Source organism: Panthera onca, chromosome B3 (assembly GCF_046562875.1).
Source record: "Panthera onca isolate mPanOnc1 chromosome B3, mPanOnc1 haplotype 2, whole genome shotgun sequence".
NCBI lineage: Eukaryota > Metazoa > Chordata > Mammalia > Carnivora > Felidae > Panthera > Panthera onca.
Window position 1 is genome coordinate 116,323,922 of NC_138344.1, and position 20,962 is coordinate 116,344,883.

At 44.5% G+C, this 20,962-nt stretch overlaps 1 protein-coding gene across 18 annotated transcripts in view; it reads left to right on the top strand.

The window, feature by feature from the left end:
• Positions 1-20,962, top strand: part of SIPA1L1 (signal induced proliferation associated 1 like 1) — a 364,598-nt gene that overhangs the window by 327,682 nt on the left and 15,954 nt on the right. For all 18 annotated transcript variants that reach the window (XM_078448063.2, XM_078448064.2, XM_078448062.2 and 15 more), the window contains 4 exons: positions 2,099-2,541; positions 13,212-13,445; positions 14,214-14,379; positions 19,275-19,521. In XM_078448063.2, the coding sequence (XP_078304189.2) occupies positions 2,099-2,541; positions 13,212-13,445; positions 14,214-14,379; positions 19,275-19,521 (1,090 nt within the window). The remainder of the gene's footprint in view (positions 1-2,098; positions 2,542-13,211; positions 13,446-14,213; positions 14,380-19,274; positions 19,522-20,962) is intronic.

The following is a 20,962-nucleotide window of genomic DNA, read 5'->3' on the forward strand; positions in this document are numbered from 1 at the left end:
TCCTCTTTTCACTTGATCTCCACCAGGTATCTGGACTTCCTGTCTCCCATCTAATTTAAAATATTATTTTATTCAGATATATTTTGAAATCTTATTTCTTTGGTAAATTATAGAACATTCTAAGCAGCTAAGCCACTGTGTAAAGTATAGAGTTTAGGGGCCCTTGGGTGGCTCAGTCGGTTAAATGTCGGACTCTTGATTTCGACTCAGGTCATGATCTCATGGTTTATGAGATCGAGTCCTGCATGGGGCTCTGCGCTCACAACACAGAGCCTGCTTGGGATTCTCTCTCTCTCTCTCTCTCTCTCTCTCTCTCTCTTTCTCTCCCTCCCTCCCTCCCTCTCCTTCTACCTCTCCCTCTCTCTCTCTCTCTCAACATAAATAAACATTAAAGAAAAACTAAACTATACAATTTAGTGGTTTTTTACTATATTCATAAAGCTGTGCAACCACCACCACAGTCTAACTGCAGAACGCTTTCATCCACCCCAAAAAGAAATCCTGTGTCCTCAGGCAGTTACCCAGGCTCTTCCCATGCCCTCCATGCTGTCGACAGCCACTCATCCACTTTCTGTCTCTGATGATGTGCCTGTTCTGGACATCTCATGAATGGAAACATACGCTATTTGGCCTTTTGTGTCTGGTTTGTTTCATTCAGCATAACGTTTTTGAGGTTCACCTATGTTCTGGTATGTGTTCGTACTTCATTTCTTTCTATGATAATAATTTCCCATTGTATGCATATACATTTTTTATCCACCAGGTGATGGACATGTGGATTGCTTCTATATTTTGGCTATTATGAATAATGCTCTGTAAATATTCATTTAGAAGGTTTTTTGTGATGTGTTTTCATCTCTCGAGTAGATACTAAGAATGGAGCTGTGATTGTTTTCCCACAGCAGCTGCCCCATTTTACATTCCCACCAACCGTGCCAACCCTCACTGCTGTCTGCCTTTTTGGTTAGAACATCCTAGTGTGTGAAGTGTTATTTCATTGTGGTGTTGATTTGCATTTCTCCAGGAACTAATGATGTTGAGCATCTTTTTTTTTTTTTTTAATTTTTTTAATGTTTGTTTATTTTTGAGAGAGACAGAGTGCGAGTGGGGGAGGGACAGAGAGAGAGGAGACACAGAATCTGAAGCAGACTCCGGGCTCTGAGCTTTCAGTACAGAGCCTGACGCGGGACTAGAACTCACAACCGTGAGGTCATGATCTGAGCCGAGGTCGGACGCTTAACGAACTCAGCCACCCAGGCACCATGTTATTGAGTATCTTTTTATGTGTTTGTTGGCCATTTGATATCTTCTTTGGAGAAATGTCTATTCAAATCCTTTGCCCGTCTTTTAATTGGGTTTCTTGAAGCACAAAAGTTTTTAGTTTTCGTGAGATCCAATTAATTTTTTAAAAATCTTTCGTGCTTTTGGTGTCATTCATATCCAAGAAACCATCGCATAAACAGGTCATGAAGATGTATACTTACGTTTTCTTCTAAGAGTCTTATAGTTTTAGCTCATACACTTAAGCCTTTGATCTTTTGAGTTTATTTTTCTGTGCAATAAGGACCCAACTTCATACTTTGTTTTTTGCATGCAGATATCCAGTTGTCCAAGCACCATCATTTCCTTTCCCTACCACCCACCCCGCTCGCCCCTTGAATTGACGTAGCATAAGTTGTATCTCCAAGCAGTCCTTAGAAAGCTGGCTCCTACACAGATGCCAGTGGGGGGAAGGAAAAGGAGATCTCTTTACAAATAAGCCTCATATTTTGCCTTACATTTGCTCTGATTGGTAGGACTTTGGGAATCCAGCATACCTTCTGATTAAAGTGATCTCAATATTATTGATAGTATTTAGCCTAAGCGAATTGAAAAATGGGTTCTAAATCTAAACGTGGCCTGTTTCCAGCACTCTTTGCCATGAACACTCTGAATAGGTTCTTCCAGGCCCCTCCTGTATTTGGCTTGTTATCACTGGAATTTTTGTGCCGTGAGAACCCCATAACCAGAAACCTGCCACAGGGCCATTCTCCCGTTGTTTCTTCCCAGTGTTCAAGAAGCAGAGCCTATGCCTAAGGCAGTCTTACTTCCCTTGCAGTCTGACAGCCACTACTCAAGCCACTCCAGCAGCAATACCCTCTCCAGCAACGCGTCGAGTGCCCACAGCGACGAGAAGTGGTACGATGGGGACCGCACGGAGTCTGAGCTCAACAGCTACAACTACCTGCAAGGCACCTCCGCTGACAGTGGCATCGACACCACCTCCTATGGTCCCAGCCACGGCAGCACGGCGTCCCTGGGGGCTGCCACGTCGTCCCCTCGCTCAGGGCCCAGCAAAGAGAAAGTGGCGCCCCTGTGGCATAGTTCCAGCGAAGTGATCTCCATGGCAGATCGGACTTTAGAGACAGACGGCCTCGGCATGGACCGGAAAACAGAGTCCTCCCTGAGCCTGGACATCCATGGCAAGAGCCCAGCGGGCTCAAACCCTCTGACAAGGGAGAACAGCACTTTCAGTATAAATGACGCTGCTTCCCACACAAGGTAACTGCCCTCCCCTACCGCCTCTGGCCTTCCCAGCCCACTCCCGAATCGAGTTTCCAGCCTCATCTCACTTTGCTTCACTCAGTAGAGTATAAAGGAGGGGTTTTCCGTGCAGTGACCGCTATTTTTACATATGCCTTTTATTTGCCACCAAAATATTTTATTCCTACAACCCTAATGCATTATTTTTAACTGAGAAAAGTATACGGATTTACTCTTTGTAAAGTTGTGTTTGATCTTATAAAAATTATCCTGTGTACCAGAATTAGAGAAGAATTTTATAATTCAGGCTTTCAGGTAGTGATAGAGAACGTCTATCAGTCAAACAGTCTTTTGAACACTGGAAGAAAATCTTGAGCGTATTTTTAGAAGAAGGGGGTCTTTTCTAAGAGGAACATGGTGTTATTTATGATGCTCAGCCCATCCTTCACACTGCCTGTCAGAGAACATCACTTAGCCAGTGTTTGCAGGGGAATCCTTTTCCAGGAATTGCCTCCTGCCAGTGATATGTTGAGGGTTGGGGGAGGGGAGTCCAGCAGAAAAGTGTAGCTAAAATTAGACATCCCATGTATTTGGAGCAGGAAAGCACACATTCTCCTGTATCCTTAGAGATCTCTCTGATAGGCAAAATAAATACCATTTTTCATTTCCTCTTTTGGATTTGAGCCCAAAATCCAAAATATGACAAGATTCTCCCTTTGAAGGAGGAAATATTCCAATACTGTCTTTTTGGGCCTGTTGATCTCTGTGGTGGTTTCTCCTTTTACCTCTCATCCTTGGCTGTCATTGATCAGTTTGCACGATAGCACCTGACCTTGCTGCCTTCTGGGCCTCCTTTTATTATTATGCCCTGAAGAAAAACAGCGAAGAAGCTAGATTTAGTTTTACTGTTCAAATGGGAATCTAGGCACATAATCTGCCAGTAAAAACCAGATAATCTTAATGACAGAAGATGTCCTGGATTTAATTTGGGTTTGTTTAACTCGACCAGTTAAATTTCAGTTCTCTCATTGTGTCTATATTGTTAGTGATAAGATTCCTGACCTTTGCATCTGAAAATGTCCATTTGGCCCTATGGTGTGAAGCATTGCACGGGTTTTTATTCTGTTTACCACATTGCAGGCCTGGAAACTACTTGACCCCAAACAGAAAGGGAGTTGGGAAGCAGTCTTGATGTTCTTAGTACCAGGCACTCAGGCATCTTTCCATGATTCAAAAAATAGAGTGTTTGATTCAGATGTGTTAAGGAAGTATTTGGGGAAGTAGAACAGAAAGCTGGACGTCAAATACCATAATAATGTAATGTGGACCTAGAATCACATGACCAATAATTACAACAGTCACTCACTGTTTTGGGCATGCCCCACCGTCTCATCGGCTGCTCCTGTGCACAGACTCCGATTGTTTTTCAGTTCCAGATAGTTTCTGTGTCATTTCTAGGTTTAGCTTGACTTCTGCCTTTTTGGTGTTCTGTTCTTTATTTCGAAGAGAGGCTATCTTTTCTTTTTAACAATGTTTTAAAGTTTATTTATTTATTTTGAGAGAGAAAGAGATTGGGGGAGAGGGACAGAGGGAGAGAGAGACAGAATCCCAAGCAGGCTGCTCGCTGTCAGCACCCACCCAGCCTGACATGAGACTCAAAACCATGAACTGTGAGACCATGACCTGACCTGAAACCAAAAGTCAGACACTTAACTGACTGAGCCACCCAGGTACCCCAAAAGGAGGATATCTTTTTAAGAATGATAATTCCATTTGGGGATATGGCTCTCTGGTCTAATTTGTTGGCAGAAGAAAGATTATAGAGGTCTTGCCTAGAATAGCATCACCATGTAGTAAGGTTGAAAAGCACTGGGCAAGACGTCAGCTGTGCCCTCTGACAAATCCCAGGGGATCTACAGACAGAGAGAGAGAGAGAGAGAGAGAGAGAGAGAGAGAGAGACAGAGAGAGACATTCTCTCTCTGTCTTTCTCTCTGTCTCTGTCTCTCTCTCCCCTCCCCCTTCCCCCCTTCCCCCAAAAAAGTAGGCACCTGGGCTTGCATTATCTGATTGTGCTGACTGGGGCTGCCCGAAGGCCTCAAAGCATTATCTGTTTTCTGCTTCAAACTGACCATGCAGAAATCATTTAAATCATCATTTGGAAATAACTTTTCTGTTGAAAGTCAAACTTACTAGAAAAGAGAAGAGAAGAATGTGGCCTTTCAGGGAGGGCACAGGGCTTCCCACCCGCTGATGGGTTGAGTCACATTCATTTCTAGACTCTGGTAAGCGGGATGCTTTGTGACTTGTCTGTTGGTCTTGGCAGAGCAGGCTGGATAATCAGAGCTTTAGCAGACTTCCTTCTCTGGAGGAAAGGGGGACTTAGCCACCAAATGCACAAAGCTAAAGAAACTAAAATGACTGCAAATTAGAGTGTTTGTGTCCTCAGAAGACAGGAATAGCAATTAATGTGGAGATCTCTTGACAGTGCATAAAAGAGCTTGTACCTGGGACTTGGTGACAAAATCTAAATTACAGTGATTAAGTTCCTCTGCGTATTTCTGGCTGGGCTGTGTTCCTACCCCCTCCGTCCTCCAGTCTCCCTGTTGATGATTGTGCAGGGTTTTTGTGGCACCCCATGAGAACTGCATTAATGTAAGTTGGTAATTACACCGGGTTGTTATATTTGCATGTCATTAAGAGAAATCATATACACTGATAACTTTCTACATTCGAAAAGTCTATAAATTGCTCTGAAGTGCTGCTTCCCAGAGTATATCTATGTATTTTCTATGAAGTTTGGAAATTTAGAGAGAGGGTCCTCCCCCCCGCCCCCGCAATGGCTATTTGACTTTCAGCTCTTAAACCACTCAAAAAATGGTTTGTGGTAAGCACAGGAGAGGTGAAGATAGTTTCAGTTTTAAAACACTCTTACCAGCTGAGTTCGTTTTTTTCTTAGAGTTCTGGCCTGGGCAGTAGGCAGTGCTGGTTTCTCTGATGACCAAAGACCTCTTTCGTTAGCGCTGTGTAACCGATGGTAATGCTGATGTGAGAACTAGATTTAAGAGCACACATTATAGGGGCGCCTGGGTGGCTCAGTCAGTTAAGTGTCCAACTCTTGATCTCAGCTCCAGTCATGATATCATGGCTCACGAGGTGTGGAGCCCCCACTGGGGCTCTGCACTGACAGCGCAGAGCCTGCTTGGGACTCTCTCTCTACACTCTGTCTGCCCCTCCCCAGCTCGTGTGTGCTGTGCTCACTTTCTCTGTCTCTGTCTCTCTCTCAATAAATAAACTTAAGAAAAAGAAAGAGCACACGTTATAAAGCTGAAAACCTCGTAGTTGCAAATCCACATTTCTTTCCTGACGTCTTGTCCTGACCTGATCGAGTATCCAGACTCTATGGCCACCCTCATTCGCCAGCCGTTCTGCCGCCTCCTCTTGATTCCTTGGGCCCCCTCAGAGCTCTGCAGCCGATCAGTACACTCATGTGATGACTTCCTTTTTCCTGCCATCCAGTCCTGGAGGATTTCTCACCCAATATGTTCTTCCCAAACACCTTCGCATATTGTGTGCCACCGGGAGCGTAACAGGAAGGTGCTCGGTACATCTTGGTGATCAAATATGAATAACTTGTTCCTTAAAGATCTCACTTTTTGCCTGAACACTCAAGGCCCCCACTAATAATCCGATTCAAAAATAACATAAATCCTCAATTCCCGACGAATACCGTATGTCAAAGCTCATTGTATAGAAGTGTCACTATTTGCACAGAGCTGTGTGCTCCTATGTACAGGTATGTGTATAAGTCCCAGTACAGCAGGAACTTGTAGCGAAGTCACTTCTCTGAAAGATTTTCATCTGCAAAACATAACCAAGGAGGACTTTTTAATAGCTTGTATGCAAACAATCGATGTCTGAGTGTAAGTTGGTCAGTGTGTGACGTTCACTAGAAGGGTCATCAGTACAGTCAGTTTGATGAATGTATTTTTTCTGGTTGACTTAACAAGTTGACTGTTCATACCAGAAATGCCGTACGTTTCCCGAGAGTAGAGGTAAAGAAGGGCTTCTTACGTTCACTTTACATCACCCGTCAACGCGTGCCTCAGGCTAGCGTAGCACGCTGGACTGTCGATGATTGTGTACCCCTGCATGTTAGAGCCACTGTGTCTCACTTTGGCCCTCTGCCCTCTCTGGCGTCCTGTGTATGCGGAAAATACACCTTCTTTGTTCAGAAATTATTCTGCCATCTTTATCTGTAACAGTTCTCTCTTAAATATCTTCTGCCTGGAATTTTTTGTAATTGCCAACAATTCAGTGCCTCTCGTCTACACTTTTTTCTTAAGGTGAGGATGTTCTTTTTCTAAGATTCACGAGCTAGTTCTTCAGAATGTGAAAGTGCAGCCTCTCAAATGACAAACCCAGAACTTCTCTTCAGCATGTGGTTGGCTCTGCTTGCCTGAGATTTGTGGAGCATTTTCATCGATAATTTTCCGCTCTGTGGTCCGACACAGAGTGGACATTCAGGATTACATCGCATTTTGCTTTTATAGCAGAACTCCAGGTGATCTGTGCTAAGCTACCATGCCCCATTTCTTTAGGTTTACCGAGTGGGGGATTATTTTATCCAAGAGTGCAGTGGTGTTCAGCTAATCTCAAAGACTGAGAAACAGAGCCACTGTGGCTGAAATGTCAGGTGTACATTGGGAAAATGAGACTTCTGTCAAGTGCAGATGTCAGATTGCTTGGGGCGGCACTCACTGACACAAAGTTTATCATTACTTTGTTCTACGATGCAACTAATTCCTTCATCCCATTGATAGGGAAAGCCCAGATTCTCCAAATGCCATTAAATCGTAAGACCAAAAAGAATTCTGAAAGAGCAGAGTCCATTCCTTGTCCTATTCAAACCATCCTACCAGGATGAGAACTTGTCCAACCGCTTCCAAAGGGGGACAGGAGTAAGGTAAGCCCGAGAAGAGAGGGCCCATGACCTTTCTGAGCAAGTTCAGTGTTTATCACATCCTGTCCCTGTTCAAAACTTTGTCCTGTGTCTGTGTATCTGAAATTCCTCTTGCTGTAACTTAAATACACAATTAAGAGAGAATGAATAGTTTCTCTGAGCTGAGTCTTTTCTAAACATTAAGAAGTTGTTTTGTAATTAAAGCCACCTCAGAGATTTTCAGGGGAAGTGTGTGGGTGCGTTTCCCTCCAGGTGGTTTGAGGCCCACAGGGTTGGTCACTTCAAGGAGCCCCACCAACAGCAGGGCCTGGGGACGGGGCTGCAGAGGAAGGAGGAGACCACCTATTTGAGAGCAAGAGGAGGTGAGACGCTAACACAGTAGTTCTTAAACTCTAGGGACATGGGAATCCTTTGGGGGGAGTTTGTTAAAATACAGATTTCTGGATCTCCCGAAGATCTGACAGAAGCCAAGGAATCTTCATTTATATCAACACCTGCAGATGGCCATAGTCCACAGCTGGAGAAACCCTGCTCCAATGGCTTCACCTTCTTGATCTTGACAGTATGAAGTTGGATTTCGATGAAGTCATAACAATAGGAATAATTCAGCTGATTCAAGCAGTGGTTCTCCAGCAGTGTGCACACTTAGGGGAGAGTCTGCAAAAATACATTCACCTAGGCACCTCCTCAGCTCTATCAAATTAGAATCTCTGGGAATAGGGCCCAAGAATGTGTGTTTGGAAAGCCCCCAGGTGATCCTCATGTGCCTACTTGAAGTTAGAGGCCAAGTGTACCAAAGTGCTCACCTTGCTTCATGCTGTGAGTTGTATACTTTAAAGAAGGAAGAACTACCAATGAATTTTTTTTTTTGCTTTTACCTTTGTTCCCAAATCTAATCAATTGTTAATAGGGCTGTCTTGATTATAACCATCCATGAATAAAAGTGTGCTGCTATTTCACACCTGGGATCTAGTGCCAGCCATCATGTTCACAGATAAAACCAATGTCTAGGTCCGTGGTCTTAAGCAGTTATCTTTTTAAGAATACACTTGTAAACAGAAGCATACTCTGTAGATTTAATTATTTCTTGCAATAAAAATAAAGCAACATCCAATTTTAAATACAATATGAGTAAAATACAGCCTTCATACGTAATTCTTACATTAAAACAAACGGCTAGTTTATTTGACAGTTTCTTTCATCAAATATTGAATGTCTACAATGGCCAGGGACCATTAGGCATGGAGAATATAGCAGTGAAACAAAAATTTCAGCCCTTATGGGACGTAGATTTAAGTGGGGGAGACAGACTGTGTCAGTAAGGTAAAGAAGTTAAGACAGATGGTGCGCTCCGTACGTGCTAAATACCATATGGAGGTATTTTACTGGGTGTCTAGTGTATTCCGGCATTGTTAGACACACAAAGAAAAATCCCTGCCTTCACAGAGTTTATAATCTAGTTAAAAAAACTTACTGAATGCCTCCCAGGGAAACGGAACTAATGAAATTCACACAGGAAGCAAAGAGCTCCAAAGAACTGGTATATGCTGTATATATTGCTCTCTTTGATGTTTCCAAGCCTTTTCCATAACTTCCTTTTCATGCAGTCTGGACCTTATGGTGGAAACGGGCATAGCTATTTTGTAAAACATGGAGGAATGATTTGTAAATTAATGGACTATACAATTTACTCTTCATTCTCATGGCTAATTATTTCTGTTCTGACCGCACATTTGGTCTCTTTGAAAGCCCCAGGGTTTTGCATTCCCATACTATCACATCAAGATACTTGCTGCTGAGAAAGGGAAAATATGGGAGATCCAAATGCACCGATGGTACCGTAGTTCTCAAGTTAGGAGTTAAAGGGCCACAGCATCAGCTGGGAATGAGTCGCAAGTACATATTCCCATGTGCTCCCTCTCCACCCCCAACTCAGAATCTCTGGGGTGGGGCCCTGCAGTATGCATTTTAACATGCCTAGAATGCGAGCACCAGATCTAGTATTTAAAAAACACTTGCACTCGCTGGTAGATGCTGATCAAGGCAAAGCAAGCACATGATTATTCACGATGAGAGGTGTGCACATTAGACTTTGACTTATTTTTCACTCTGTGGGCATCTGCTTCAGATCATAACCACAGATGAGGCTTGAGACACCCTCACATCTGTGTTACAAGTGCATAGGAGGTGGATATATTCAGGTGGGGAAAGTCTGCAAACCAGAGATAAGCTGTTGTCCCTAAGTGAGCAACACATAACCACGAGCCTGTCATCTTATGGCAAATGACTCCAAACGCTGCACTTGTACTATTTCAGAAACTCCTGTTGACACTGCCTCTGCTCCCGGGTGTTGCTGTTAACGTGAGTCTCTTGTGCTACCGTGTCTGAGCTCATTTGCCTCTGTCTTTATGTCCTTCCCACTTCACCTACCCACTTGTAGTCTGTTTTCCATAACAGAGACCTACTGTTACTTTGTTCTCATTGATTTAGATATGGCACTCATAGAGGAATTTTGTATTCAAGGTAAAAACTGGGTGAGATTGCATCGTTTTGAAATTTATGTTGCCCTTTGAGGTCTTGTAAGGGTTTTTTGTTTGTTTGTTCATTTGTTTCCTTTCTTTCTTTCCCTTCCTCTCTAGCTACAAAAATCTCAGGGAAAAAGAAAACTTGTTAGAGTAATCAGAATATGGCTGGCCATTTCTTACCTCCTCCTTAGTTACAAAAATAAAAGAGATGGTTAAGTTTGATCTGAAGTGTTAACAAGGCCCAGTTAGTGTGGGAAACCTGCTGGGTCAGCTCTGTCCCCACTCCCACCCCCTCTTTGCCCTGCTGGTGGCCAAGCTTCATGGAATGTAGGGCTTGTACTCTCAGGTCATTGACTTACATAGTTTTGTGGGTGTGTTCTCGTGGAAGTAGAACATTTATCCCAAAGGAGGCACAGGTCATATGTGTTCATCCGCTTGCATTTTCACAGAGTGAACATGCCCATGGGATCACCACCCAAATCAAGAACTAGAACTTAGCCAACATCCAAACGCCCCCCTCCCCCCACTCTTCTCACTTGCTTTCCCTGGTCATTCCCATCTCTTCCCGAAGGTAAACACAGTCTTGAATCCTAAAATCACACACGCATTTTGCCTATTCTGGGGTTTATATAAATGGAATCCTACCATATGTTTTATTCTGTGTCTTTAAGTCAACATTATGTTGGTGAGATTCACCCATGTGCTGCAGGTAGCATTGCTGTGTTATATTTACGTCGTGAGAACCTACCACAACTCATGTAGCCATCCCACTATTGCACATTTGGAGTGTTTCCAATTTATGGATGTTACAGGTTCGTGTACGTGTCCTTTGGTACACATACGTGTACATTTCTTGTGAGTATATACCTAGGAGTGGGGTTGCTGTGTTATATGATACACGTGCAACTCTCGCAGAGACCGAACCAGTTTGTCACACAACCAGATTGTGGCAAGTAACACTCACATCGTGTGCTCGTTGCAGTCACTTCACATCCTTTCTAGCACTTGATGTCAGAAGTCTTTTAATTTTAGCCATTCTGGTGGGGGTGTACTGGTTCCCCCTTTGACTTCCATTTGCATTTTCCTCTTAACTGATAATGTTGAGCACCAACATGTATTGGTCTTTTAGATATCCTCTTTTGTGAAATTCCTTTTTCAGATCTTTGCCCATTTTGTCTGTATGGTGGTCTCTCCTATTGATTTTTAGGAGTTCTGTATTCTGGATAGGAGCCCATTGTTGGACCTGTATTTTATACATCTTCTTTTTCTGTGTCTTTTGATGAATAGACGTTCTTACTTTCAATGGAGTTTAGTCTTTTCCTTTATGATCCTTTAAAGAGACTTCTGCCTCTATCATAAAGATGTTCTTCGTGGTATAGTCCAGAATCTTTGGATCTGTGTGTCAATACACAAGCCAGCTGGAATTGATGTTTAGGTAAGGTTGCAGGTGGGGGTTCAAGATCACTTTCACCTGCGTGTAGTATCTCCTGTCTCAGCACCGCTAAGATTTGGGGCTTTTGGTTTTGTTCATTTGCTTAGTTTTTAAGTAAGAAACGTTTTTATTTTAGAATAGTTTTTGACTTGCAGAAAAGTTACAAAGCCGTACAGAGAGTTCCCACGTCCCCTCACCAGTTTCCCCCATTGTTGTCCTTTGATGTTCCTGTTCCTGTGGTACATTTGTTGTAGCTAAGGAGTCAGTATTGATGCATCATTATGAAAAGTCCATACTTCATTCAGTTCAGGACCATTGGGTTTTGACCAACAAAGTGCTATTGGCAAATGCTTTGAGACCCCATCCTGGTCACTAAACCTTCAGTGACAACTTTCATTGTAGTAAGAGCCAGTGCACAAGGGCTCCCTTTGCTCCACATCCTTTTCAACACCTGTTATTTCTTGTCTTTTTGGTAATAGTCATTCTGACAGGTGTGAGGTGATATTTCATTGTGGTTTAGATTTGCATTTCCTAGATAATTAGTGAGGTCGAGCGGCTTTTCACATACTTGTTAGCCATCCATATATCTTCTTTGGAAAAATGTTTATTCAGATTCTATGCCCATTTTTTAAAAAATGTTTATTTTTGAGAGAGAGAGAGAGAGAGAGAGAGAGAGAGACAGAGCACAAGCAGGGGAGGAGCAGAGAGAGGGAGAGACACAGAATCTGAAGCAGCCTCCAGGCTCTGAGCTGTCAGCACAGAGCCCAACGTGGGGCTCGAACTCAAGGAGTGTGAGGTCATGACCTGAGCCGAAGCCAGACGCTCAACCGACTGAGCCACCCAGGCACCCCTCTATGCCCATTTTTAATCACATTTTTTTTCTATTGAGTTACAGGAGTTCTTTATGTATTCTGGATATTGTGTCCTTACCAGAAATATGACTTGCATTCATTTTATTGATGGTTTCCTTTGCTGTGTATAGCTTTTTAATTCGAATACTTCCACTTGTTTATTTTTGCTTTTATTGCCTTTGCTTTTGGTGTCAAATCCATAAACATCATTGCCAAGGTCGATGTCAAGGAGCTTATCCCGTGTGGTTTCCTCTAGGAGTTTTATGGTTTCAGATCTTAATATTCAAGTCTTTAGTCCACTTTGAGTTGATTTTTGCATATGGTGTAGGATAGTGATGCGTTTCCATTCCATTGAACAGCTTTCTAGAGAATCAGTCTTAATGCCAGATGCCATGGGGAAGGAGACCTCAGTGTGCCCCTTTGGCCGTGGATGTGGATGTGTGGAGAACTGTATGCCTGATCCAGTGTCGTGTCCCTTCCTCAGCCTGGACCTGGGGAGCATCACCAGGAGCCCTGGTTCTGAGGAAGGCAAGGCAGACAGCCACCGAGACTGCTACACCTGTTATTGCCAGTTCGCCTGTTACTTGCCTCTTCCAGGCTTCACCGTAGCAAAGCTCAGTTGTTAGCATGTTTCAGAGCATCCCTGACAGTCTTAACTATTTTCGCTTTTTAACCTCAAAGTGCAGACTCAGCCCCGGTGACCGTGTTTCATTTTCACAGCAGACATTTAAATTATAGCGAGAAAACAAGACTGTTTTGGCTAGCCAGCCCATCCCCATTACTGTTTTATGAAATACTCATTGTTCTTTAACCTGGCCATCACTCCTGTCCTGGACGACACTTCGACGGCTGCTGTGCTGACCCCGGGATGCACGCATGCACACCAGGGTCGTTTTGTCTCTGTCCTGCTTCTCCTCAGCACCATGGGCTCCCGACACTCTCCCAGCCCCGTTGTCTTCACCAGTGCCAGAAGCTCCCCTAAAGAAGAGCTCCATCCTGCCACCTCACAGCTCCTACCTTCCTCCTCCTCCTCCTCCTCCTCGTCTGGTCCTAGGACTTTCTACCCTCGCCAGGGGGCGACCAGCAAGTACCTGATTGGTTGGAAGAAACCCGAAGGAACCATAAACTCCGTGGGATTCATGGACACAAGAAAGTAAGAACTCTTTTGCTTCTCTTCCTGAGTGGTTCGCTTTCAACATGACCAAGAACAGAAAAGGTTGGGGCAATTTCCTGCAAGAGAGGAAGCCACCTGGGGTCTGGGAAGGCATTGGTGTTTGGTAGGGAGATTTTTTTCTTTTCTCCTGAGTAAAACCTGTCTTCAGTTATTTCTCTGCTTCATTCCTTAAATAAAATGTGTGGCAAAACACTGACTTGAGAATCTTCGATCTTGTAGGAAGAGAGTATGTCTGAAGAACAGACTTTGAGATAAATGACCCTTTGGCACTAAGATGACGCTATCCCTTTGATTATATTAATCACAGCCTTCTCATGTCATCTTTAACTGGGCCGGGAGCCACTGGAGGGAGTATTAGAAAGGGACTACCCCTGAATATAAAGAACTTTTTGACAAAGTAGTACAGCAAGAAAAAAGAAGAAAAACAAAACCCTACGCGATTCATTCAATTATGTTGTTTGTATTTGTACAAAACTTACACTTGAGATTCATAGCCTGTGGTCTTTTATTAATAAGTCTTGCTAATTTGGGCTTAGTGGAGCTAACAGTTTCCCGTAGAAGAGTGATTTAGTCATCAGAATTTTTTCTTTTGCGTTTAGATTGGTGGTGTCTTTCACAAACAGGTACCCCAGCAGATTCACCTTTTCTCTCCTGTACTTCCCCACTGACTTACAGCCTCTGGGCCCATCGCCCGCTTCCCTCAACCTTGTCAGCTGGGCTGCTACCCTCTCTTCCCTTTCTTTCCAGGCGTCACCAGAGCGACGGCAACGAGATAGCCCACACCAGGCTGCGTGCCTCAACCAGGGACCTCCGGGCGTCCCCCAAGCCGGCCTCCAAGTCCACCATTGAGGAGGACCTCAAGAAACTCATCGACCTGGAAAGCCCAACTCCCGAATCGCAGAAGAACTTTAAGGTACAGGACAGAGCCCGGGGTAAATGGCAGTAAGAGAGGCCCAACGGGATGGGGCTGCTCGCCGCAGGGACATCCTCCTGGAAGTGCTGGCTCCTGGCTCCTCTTCTGTGGAGCCCACCTCCCGCCATCACCCCCTTCCCAAAAATGAGCTCACGCTTGGGTGTTCTGCCCCGCTGCCACACCTCTCGGTCTGCCTTTAGATTAACCTGTCTCTCCCGCCACCAGGCTTTCTTCAGTGCACCAGCCATGCTCCTGATGAAATATTAGCTCAGATGACATTGCTTCTGAGAACTCTGCAGAGGCACCTTTGTCTCTCTTGTCAGAGTTTTCTGTAAAGGCTTTAGTGCCTTCTGTCCGAAGGGTCCCTCCCCTGACAAGTAGCCCAGAGTTCACGTCCTGCCTTGTGTGCCCACAGCAGCCTGCACTTTGGCCTCACCTCTGTCCCCTGACCCACCAGGCAAGCCTACTGGCTGTGTGCCACATACTGGCCCGTCGCTCAGAGAAACTGCCTGATGGACACTCACTCTCTTCACCCCCTCACCCCCAAAAGCCACCTCTTCAGCCCAGCAAACTAGGTTTACACCTACCTACACATACCTTCTACATGTACCTTCAGAACTTTCTAGATTCTCTTTACTTTACCGAGCCTTCTCTGTACTTCCCTCCCAGAATTACAGTCGAGAAATGCCTTCTCTAAACCCAGCCTCCTTCCCCATCATTTCCCAAGCACATGCTCAGGGTATATGTTTGTGTGTCAGTGGCCAAACCTTTGCCTGCCCACGTGGCAGCTCTGTCCTGCTCTCCTCAGCTCAGAGGACCACTAAGCCTACTCAAGGCTCTTGAAGGTGCACGATCTCACACTCCCAGGGCCCGGAGCTGGTTGTTTGCTGAGTGGGGCCCAAACGTAATTGGCTCTGAGCATAAGGCATTTCTGTCTGCGGTGTGTGGTGTAGCCCCAGGAGACTGGAGTCTACCTCCAGGAAGGTCAGGGCAGCAAGCTTTGACATGTTCTGTTCTCCAGGTTCTTAGCCAAATGACTGGTAGTCTGTTTAAAGTGACTAGACAGTGTACTTCAGGGACTCTGACAATTGATTGAAGATGTAAGCTACATATTTCCCTGAACACTTGCTGTCCTCGAACTGGGATCAGAGTGCAGGGTGCCATGCCCAGCGGGATGAGCGGCGTGGCCTTGTCCATCCAGGCTTTGTCTCCACTCTGGTGTGTGTGCAGCACACGTACATTCCTCTGTGTGTGTGTGTCTTCCTCAAGATAGGTCAGATTTACCTCCTAAACTTAGAAATCCACATTTATAGAAATCAAACGTATTCCAGAGGCCAGTCTGGAGTTCTGCTGAGAAATAGATTTATTAACATAAACATTAACATCATAAATCATTTTAAAGACTTGCCATTCTTGATTTCTGTAATTTCTGTTTTATAAGCCAGCACTTAAGACTTCTGACTCATCTCCCAGGGTACAAATGGTTTCCTTAGCAACCTTGCAAAAGATAGTGCTTGAAACTTCTTTTTCCATCAGAACCCAAAGAGGTATATTAAAACGCTTAAGTACCAGTTTCAAAATAAAAATTATTTCAGATTTTTCCTTTGAGGTTAGAGGAAAATAAAACTTGCCCTGAAAGGAATCTTTCCTCCAGTTCTCTTAACATTTTTTTTTTTTTTTTTTTTTTTTTTGGAAAGGGGCAAACTCTATTCTTTTGATTTACTTATGCAGTAGAAATAATTGAAAGCAAATGTCTGTTTTCCCTTTCTTCCATTTCTTGGCTTTTATTTCCAAAATGAATTATTTTAACATTCCTAGTTGAAACAGGAGCGCACTTTCTTTGTGCCGTGGCTGTATCACCATGAGACCCTCTGCAGAGAAAGTCCTCCTCTGTTGCTGGGAAAGGCTGCAAGCAGGGCTGGAAATAAGGCTGTTTTCTCTCCGGCGTCCTCCTTTTTGGTTTGGTTTCAGATGAGTTTAGCTAAGTGGCTCGATGTGTCTTCCAAGATTCTCTGACTGCCCAGGGCTTTGCTGTGTCAGAAAGGCCAGCGTGCTCCTGAGAGGTTTTCCAGGCCATGCCTGGCTCAAGGCCCCAAGCCACCTCGTCAGGGTCCCAGCAGCGGCCAGCTTTGAGCTGTGTGATCCTTGGAACCCACTCGGACCACATCAGCTTTCCTGGATAGCAAGTGCTACTTAGGAGCGCTGGTTAATATCAAATGACAGGGTCACTCCCGGGCATATGATGTCTGCTGCAGGATGGGACAGACTCTGCCGGGCAGACTGTGGCTCAGAGAGAGGTGGCTGCACGGCCTCAGCAGCTGCTGCGGAGCTCAAGGAAAGGAAAATAGCAGAGCTCTAACATTCTAAGAAACCTCACTGGGGGACAGAGCTGGGATAACCGTATTTTTCCCGAGGGCTGCATACAGCCACAAGTGAACACAGTACAAATCAGTAGGCCTGCTTTGCCACCAGTAAGCACTGCTTGCTTATTGCAAGTGTGGGTAACCCATTTCTCTGCAGCCAGGAGGACTAGAAAGAGTGAGAGAACAGGAGACTGACCTGGAGCTAGATGCCTTGTTCCTCAGCTATGAAACCAGCCCAGAGTAGAGCGGTGGTGCCCAGATGATTTAAAAGCTCAGGAATTTGAATAAAAGTATACGTGGAAGCCCAATATGTAGAACTGAGAACACAGTTTCTCTGATGGGAGGGGTGGGTGTCTTGGGCTCCTGGGTCCCACCTGAACATCTCCTCTCCCCAGGCAGTGACGCTGTGAGAAACCCATAGGGTCCGTTGGAGCACTTTGAAAACCCCGCAGCCTTATGGGCTCTCAGATCCCTTCCGAGTCAGCCGTTGACTCCCTTGTGGTTCCTTCCCAGGGCTGGCAGCACTGGGTGCCACCCAGCAAGCACCGTGCAAGGCCGGCAGAGGGCGCTCTCAGAACCAGATAGGTGTGCATACCTACAAGACTGGAGTTGAAGAGGGATGGGGTGAGGGGACATCGCAGTGTGTTGGGACAAGACTACTTTTTAATGGGTGGAAAGCGTCGAGACAGATTGCTTCCTTCCATCACCTACCCCGCCTCCCATTTGAGTGCAGGATGTTGTAACTTTTAATAAAGCATGCTACTCAAAAGGATCCCTTCAAGGGAGCTGTTCGCTGCCTTGAAGTATGTTAATGTTTCCCCCAAAAGAGGCTAAAACTAAAATTGGTGGAAAACCGTCCTGTGAAACCATCAGGGTGGGGATACTCACTGGAAAAGGAAATCCCTTTGCTGAACCCAGAAGTGCTAAAAAAAAAAAAAAAAAAAAAAAAAAAGATTGGGACCAGTGTTTGAATGGAGAGACCCGGGGCCTGGTGTGGTTGGCAAAACCTTATGTGATCGTCCTAGAAGCTTGCAGACACAGAAGAGAGAATCTGGCTTTAGTTTTTAAAATTGTAATCAGCAAGCCATTTAACCTTCGTGATGCCCACTCTTCTCTTTGAGGTGGAAAGGGAAATCACCATTTCCATACCCAGTTCCCTGTACTTAAAGACTCAGAATTTATCACAGCAGCTTAGTTTTCTAGTTTTTCTAGTTTTCTAGGCAAGCATAGATGTACCTTGCATTTAACTCCTTGTGAGTTTTTAGAAGTGAGCACACTTTCTACACAGTTGGCTACTCCTGGGGCTCATTTGCAATGTGTTGGATTAATAATTTTTTCACATTTAGGCAGCAGTCATGCACACCATTTCCTGGGCAGCTTTGACATGATTAACCCTTGGTTTGTTGAACAGAAGCCTGTTAGACACGGAGCCCATGAGTGAACCTGAGTGTGTGCTCTATTCTCAGCGTCCTGAAAGAAGACGTGGCTGTGTCATCATCCCTCTGCCTCTTCAGAGTGTCACGGAAAGTCCCACAGAGGCTTTCTGCCAGCTATGACTCAGCCCTCCTACTCACGTCTTCACCTGTCCTCCACATTGTTCTCCCTGCCAAAGTGAACAGTAGCCTGAGAGCCATGGAATAAATGTAGCTTTATTGCTGATAGACCAAATACTCTGTTGGCTCTCAGGCTGGATATTCAAACATTGTTAATATATCTGTTGTTTCGCAATGAATGGGATTCTCAGAAGTTCACTTTTTGCAGAAGAATCTCAAGTAAAATCAAATCTGGTGACAAAGGCAAAAGAGATAACAGCTCTGTGGAATGTCAGCCATTTGTATATACCTGTATAAATATTTGTCACTTAAGATGGCTTCCCTATTTTAATTTCATAAATAGAAATCCATCCTAAAAAATAATGTTTAAAACTCATTGAATGTATTAGTAATTGATGTTTATCAAGAGGCACCTACTACTAGAGTTAATAGATCACGATGGTCCAGTGCTCTTGTTGCCCAGCGCATATGGCATCACCTGCTAAGCTTCTGGGGACAACCTCCTGGCATTGTGGCTGTTCCCCTGGGGACCATGATGTCACTTAATACCACCGATAAACATTCCAGTCCAGTGTTTGCATTTACTCCTCGTAATAATCCTGAGAAATGCTGGGCTCAGATTCGGTCAATGGCACGGGACTCAAATAAAACTCACATGTGTCTGATCATCATCTTGTTCTTACCGTGACACAGTCCTGATGAATCTGCTTAATCTCACACCTGAATTGCGTGCTGAGCACCAGTAGGCCATAGGCCGCGTGCTGGGCCTTGAGGACAGGATGGCCAGGAACTCCCATCTTGGCTCTGAAGGATGTAGACCGAGATGGTGGAGCCGGAGGCTTCCTTGCCGGGCTCTAGGATCTGAAGGGGGAGGTGGTGTCTAAGAGCGGTGATTTCGTCAGCCCACCCGTCCCCAATCCGAGACTTGGGTGTGTGACCCAAGAAATTTACTTCTTGTTGTCTCGACACTGTTTTTCAGTTCCATGCGCTCTCCTCTCCTCAGTCTCCTTTTCCTACCACCCCCACCTCAAGGCGGGCTTTGCACCGGACGCTGTCGGACGAGAGCATTTACAGCGGGCAGAGGGAGCACTTTTTCACCTCAAGGCCTTCACTTCTGGACCAAGCCCTGCCCAATGACGTCCTCTTCAGTAGCACGTACCCTTCTCTTCCCAAGTCTCTTCCGTTGCGGAGGCCTTCTTACACCTTGGGAATGAAGTCGTTGCATGGTAAGTTGGTTTTTCTGCCGCCGCCGAGCAGCCCTGCTGAGGGAGGTGAGTCCCCAGAAAGAGGGGCCACTCCATCTGCTCAGAGAGGCGTAGCTGGAGCATGTCTGGCTAGCATGCTCAGGTTCTCTGCTAGCCACCCTTCCCTCAGCCTCTCAGCTGTAATCCCAGCCCACAGGTACCGACGGTCAGCCTCACCAGACCGTAAGTGTTATCTGTTTCATTTTGGTTTTTACTGAAGTTTAACCAACATGTAACGTTATATTAGTTTCAGGTGTACAACCTGTTGATTCGATGTTTGTATTGTGAAATGATCACCACAGTGAGTCTAGTTAAGATCTGTCACCATGCATAGTTGCAAAGTTGTTTTTTCTTTTGATGGGACCTTTTAACATTAGTCTCTTAGCGGCTTTCAAATATGCAGTTTTTAACTGTAGTCATCATGTGGTACATTGCAGGAAACCCCGTGACTTATTTGTCCTTCTCCAATTTATTTCAGTCGGCACAATGCCCTCAAGGCCCATCCATGTTGTTGCATGTGGGAAGATTTCATTTTTTAAGGCTGAGTATTAGTCCGTTGTATGTGTGTGTGTACCATTCATCCATCATTGGACACTTAGGTGTCCATTATAGCTACTGTTTCCATCTTAGCTATTATAGATAATGCTGCAGTGAGCATGGGGGTACAATACATTTTTTTCAAGTTAGAGTTGTCATTTTCTTCCGGTGAATACCCAGAGTGGAATTTCCAGATCATAGGAATAGTTGGATAGTTGGATCATAGGGTAGCTCTGTTTTGAGGAAACCTCCATACTGTTTTCCATAGTGACAGCACCAATTTACATTCCCACCAGCAGTGCACTAGGATTCCTTTTTCTCTACACCCTTGCCAACACTTGTATCTTCCCTTTTTGATAATAGACATTCTAACAGGTGTGAAGTGATACCTCGTTTTGGTTGTGATTTACATCTCCCTAATGATTAATGATGTTGAGCATCTCTTCATTTACCTGTTGGCCGTCAATAGGTCTTCTTTGGAAAAATGTCTATTCATATTCTCTGCCCATTTTTTAATCAGATTGTCTTTTGGCTCTTGAGTTGTAAGAGTTCTTTATACATTGTGGATATTACCCCCTTATCATATATGATTTACAGATATTTTCTCTCATTCCATAGGTTGCCTTTTCATTTTGTTAATGGTTTTCTTTGCTGTGCAGAAGCTTTTTAGTTTGTAGGTATTCCACTTGTTTATTTTCGCTTTTGGTGTCAAATCCAAAAAGTCATCGTCAAAACTGATGTCAGGGAGCTTACTGAAGAAAACATTCTGGAAGTTTTATGGCTTCAGGTCTTACAATCAAGTTTTTTTTTTTTTTTTTTTTTTTTTTTTTAACGTTTATTTATTTTTGAGACAGAGAGAGACAGAGCATGAATGGGGGAGGGTCAG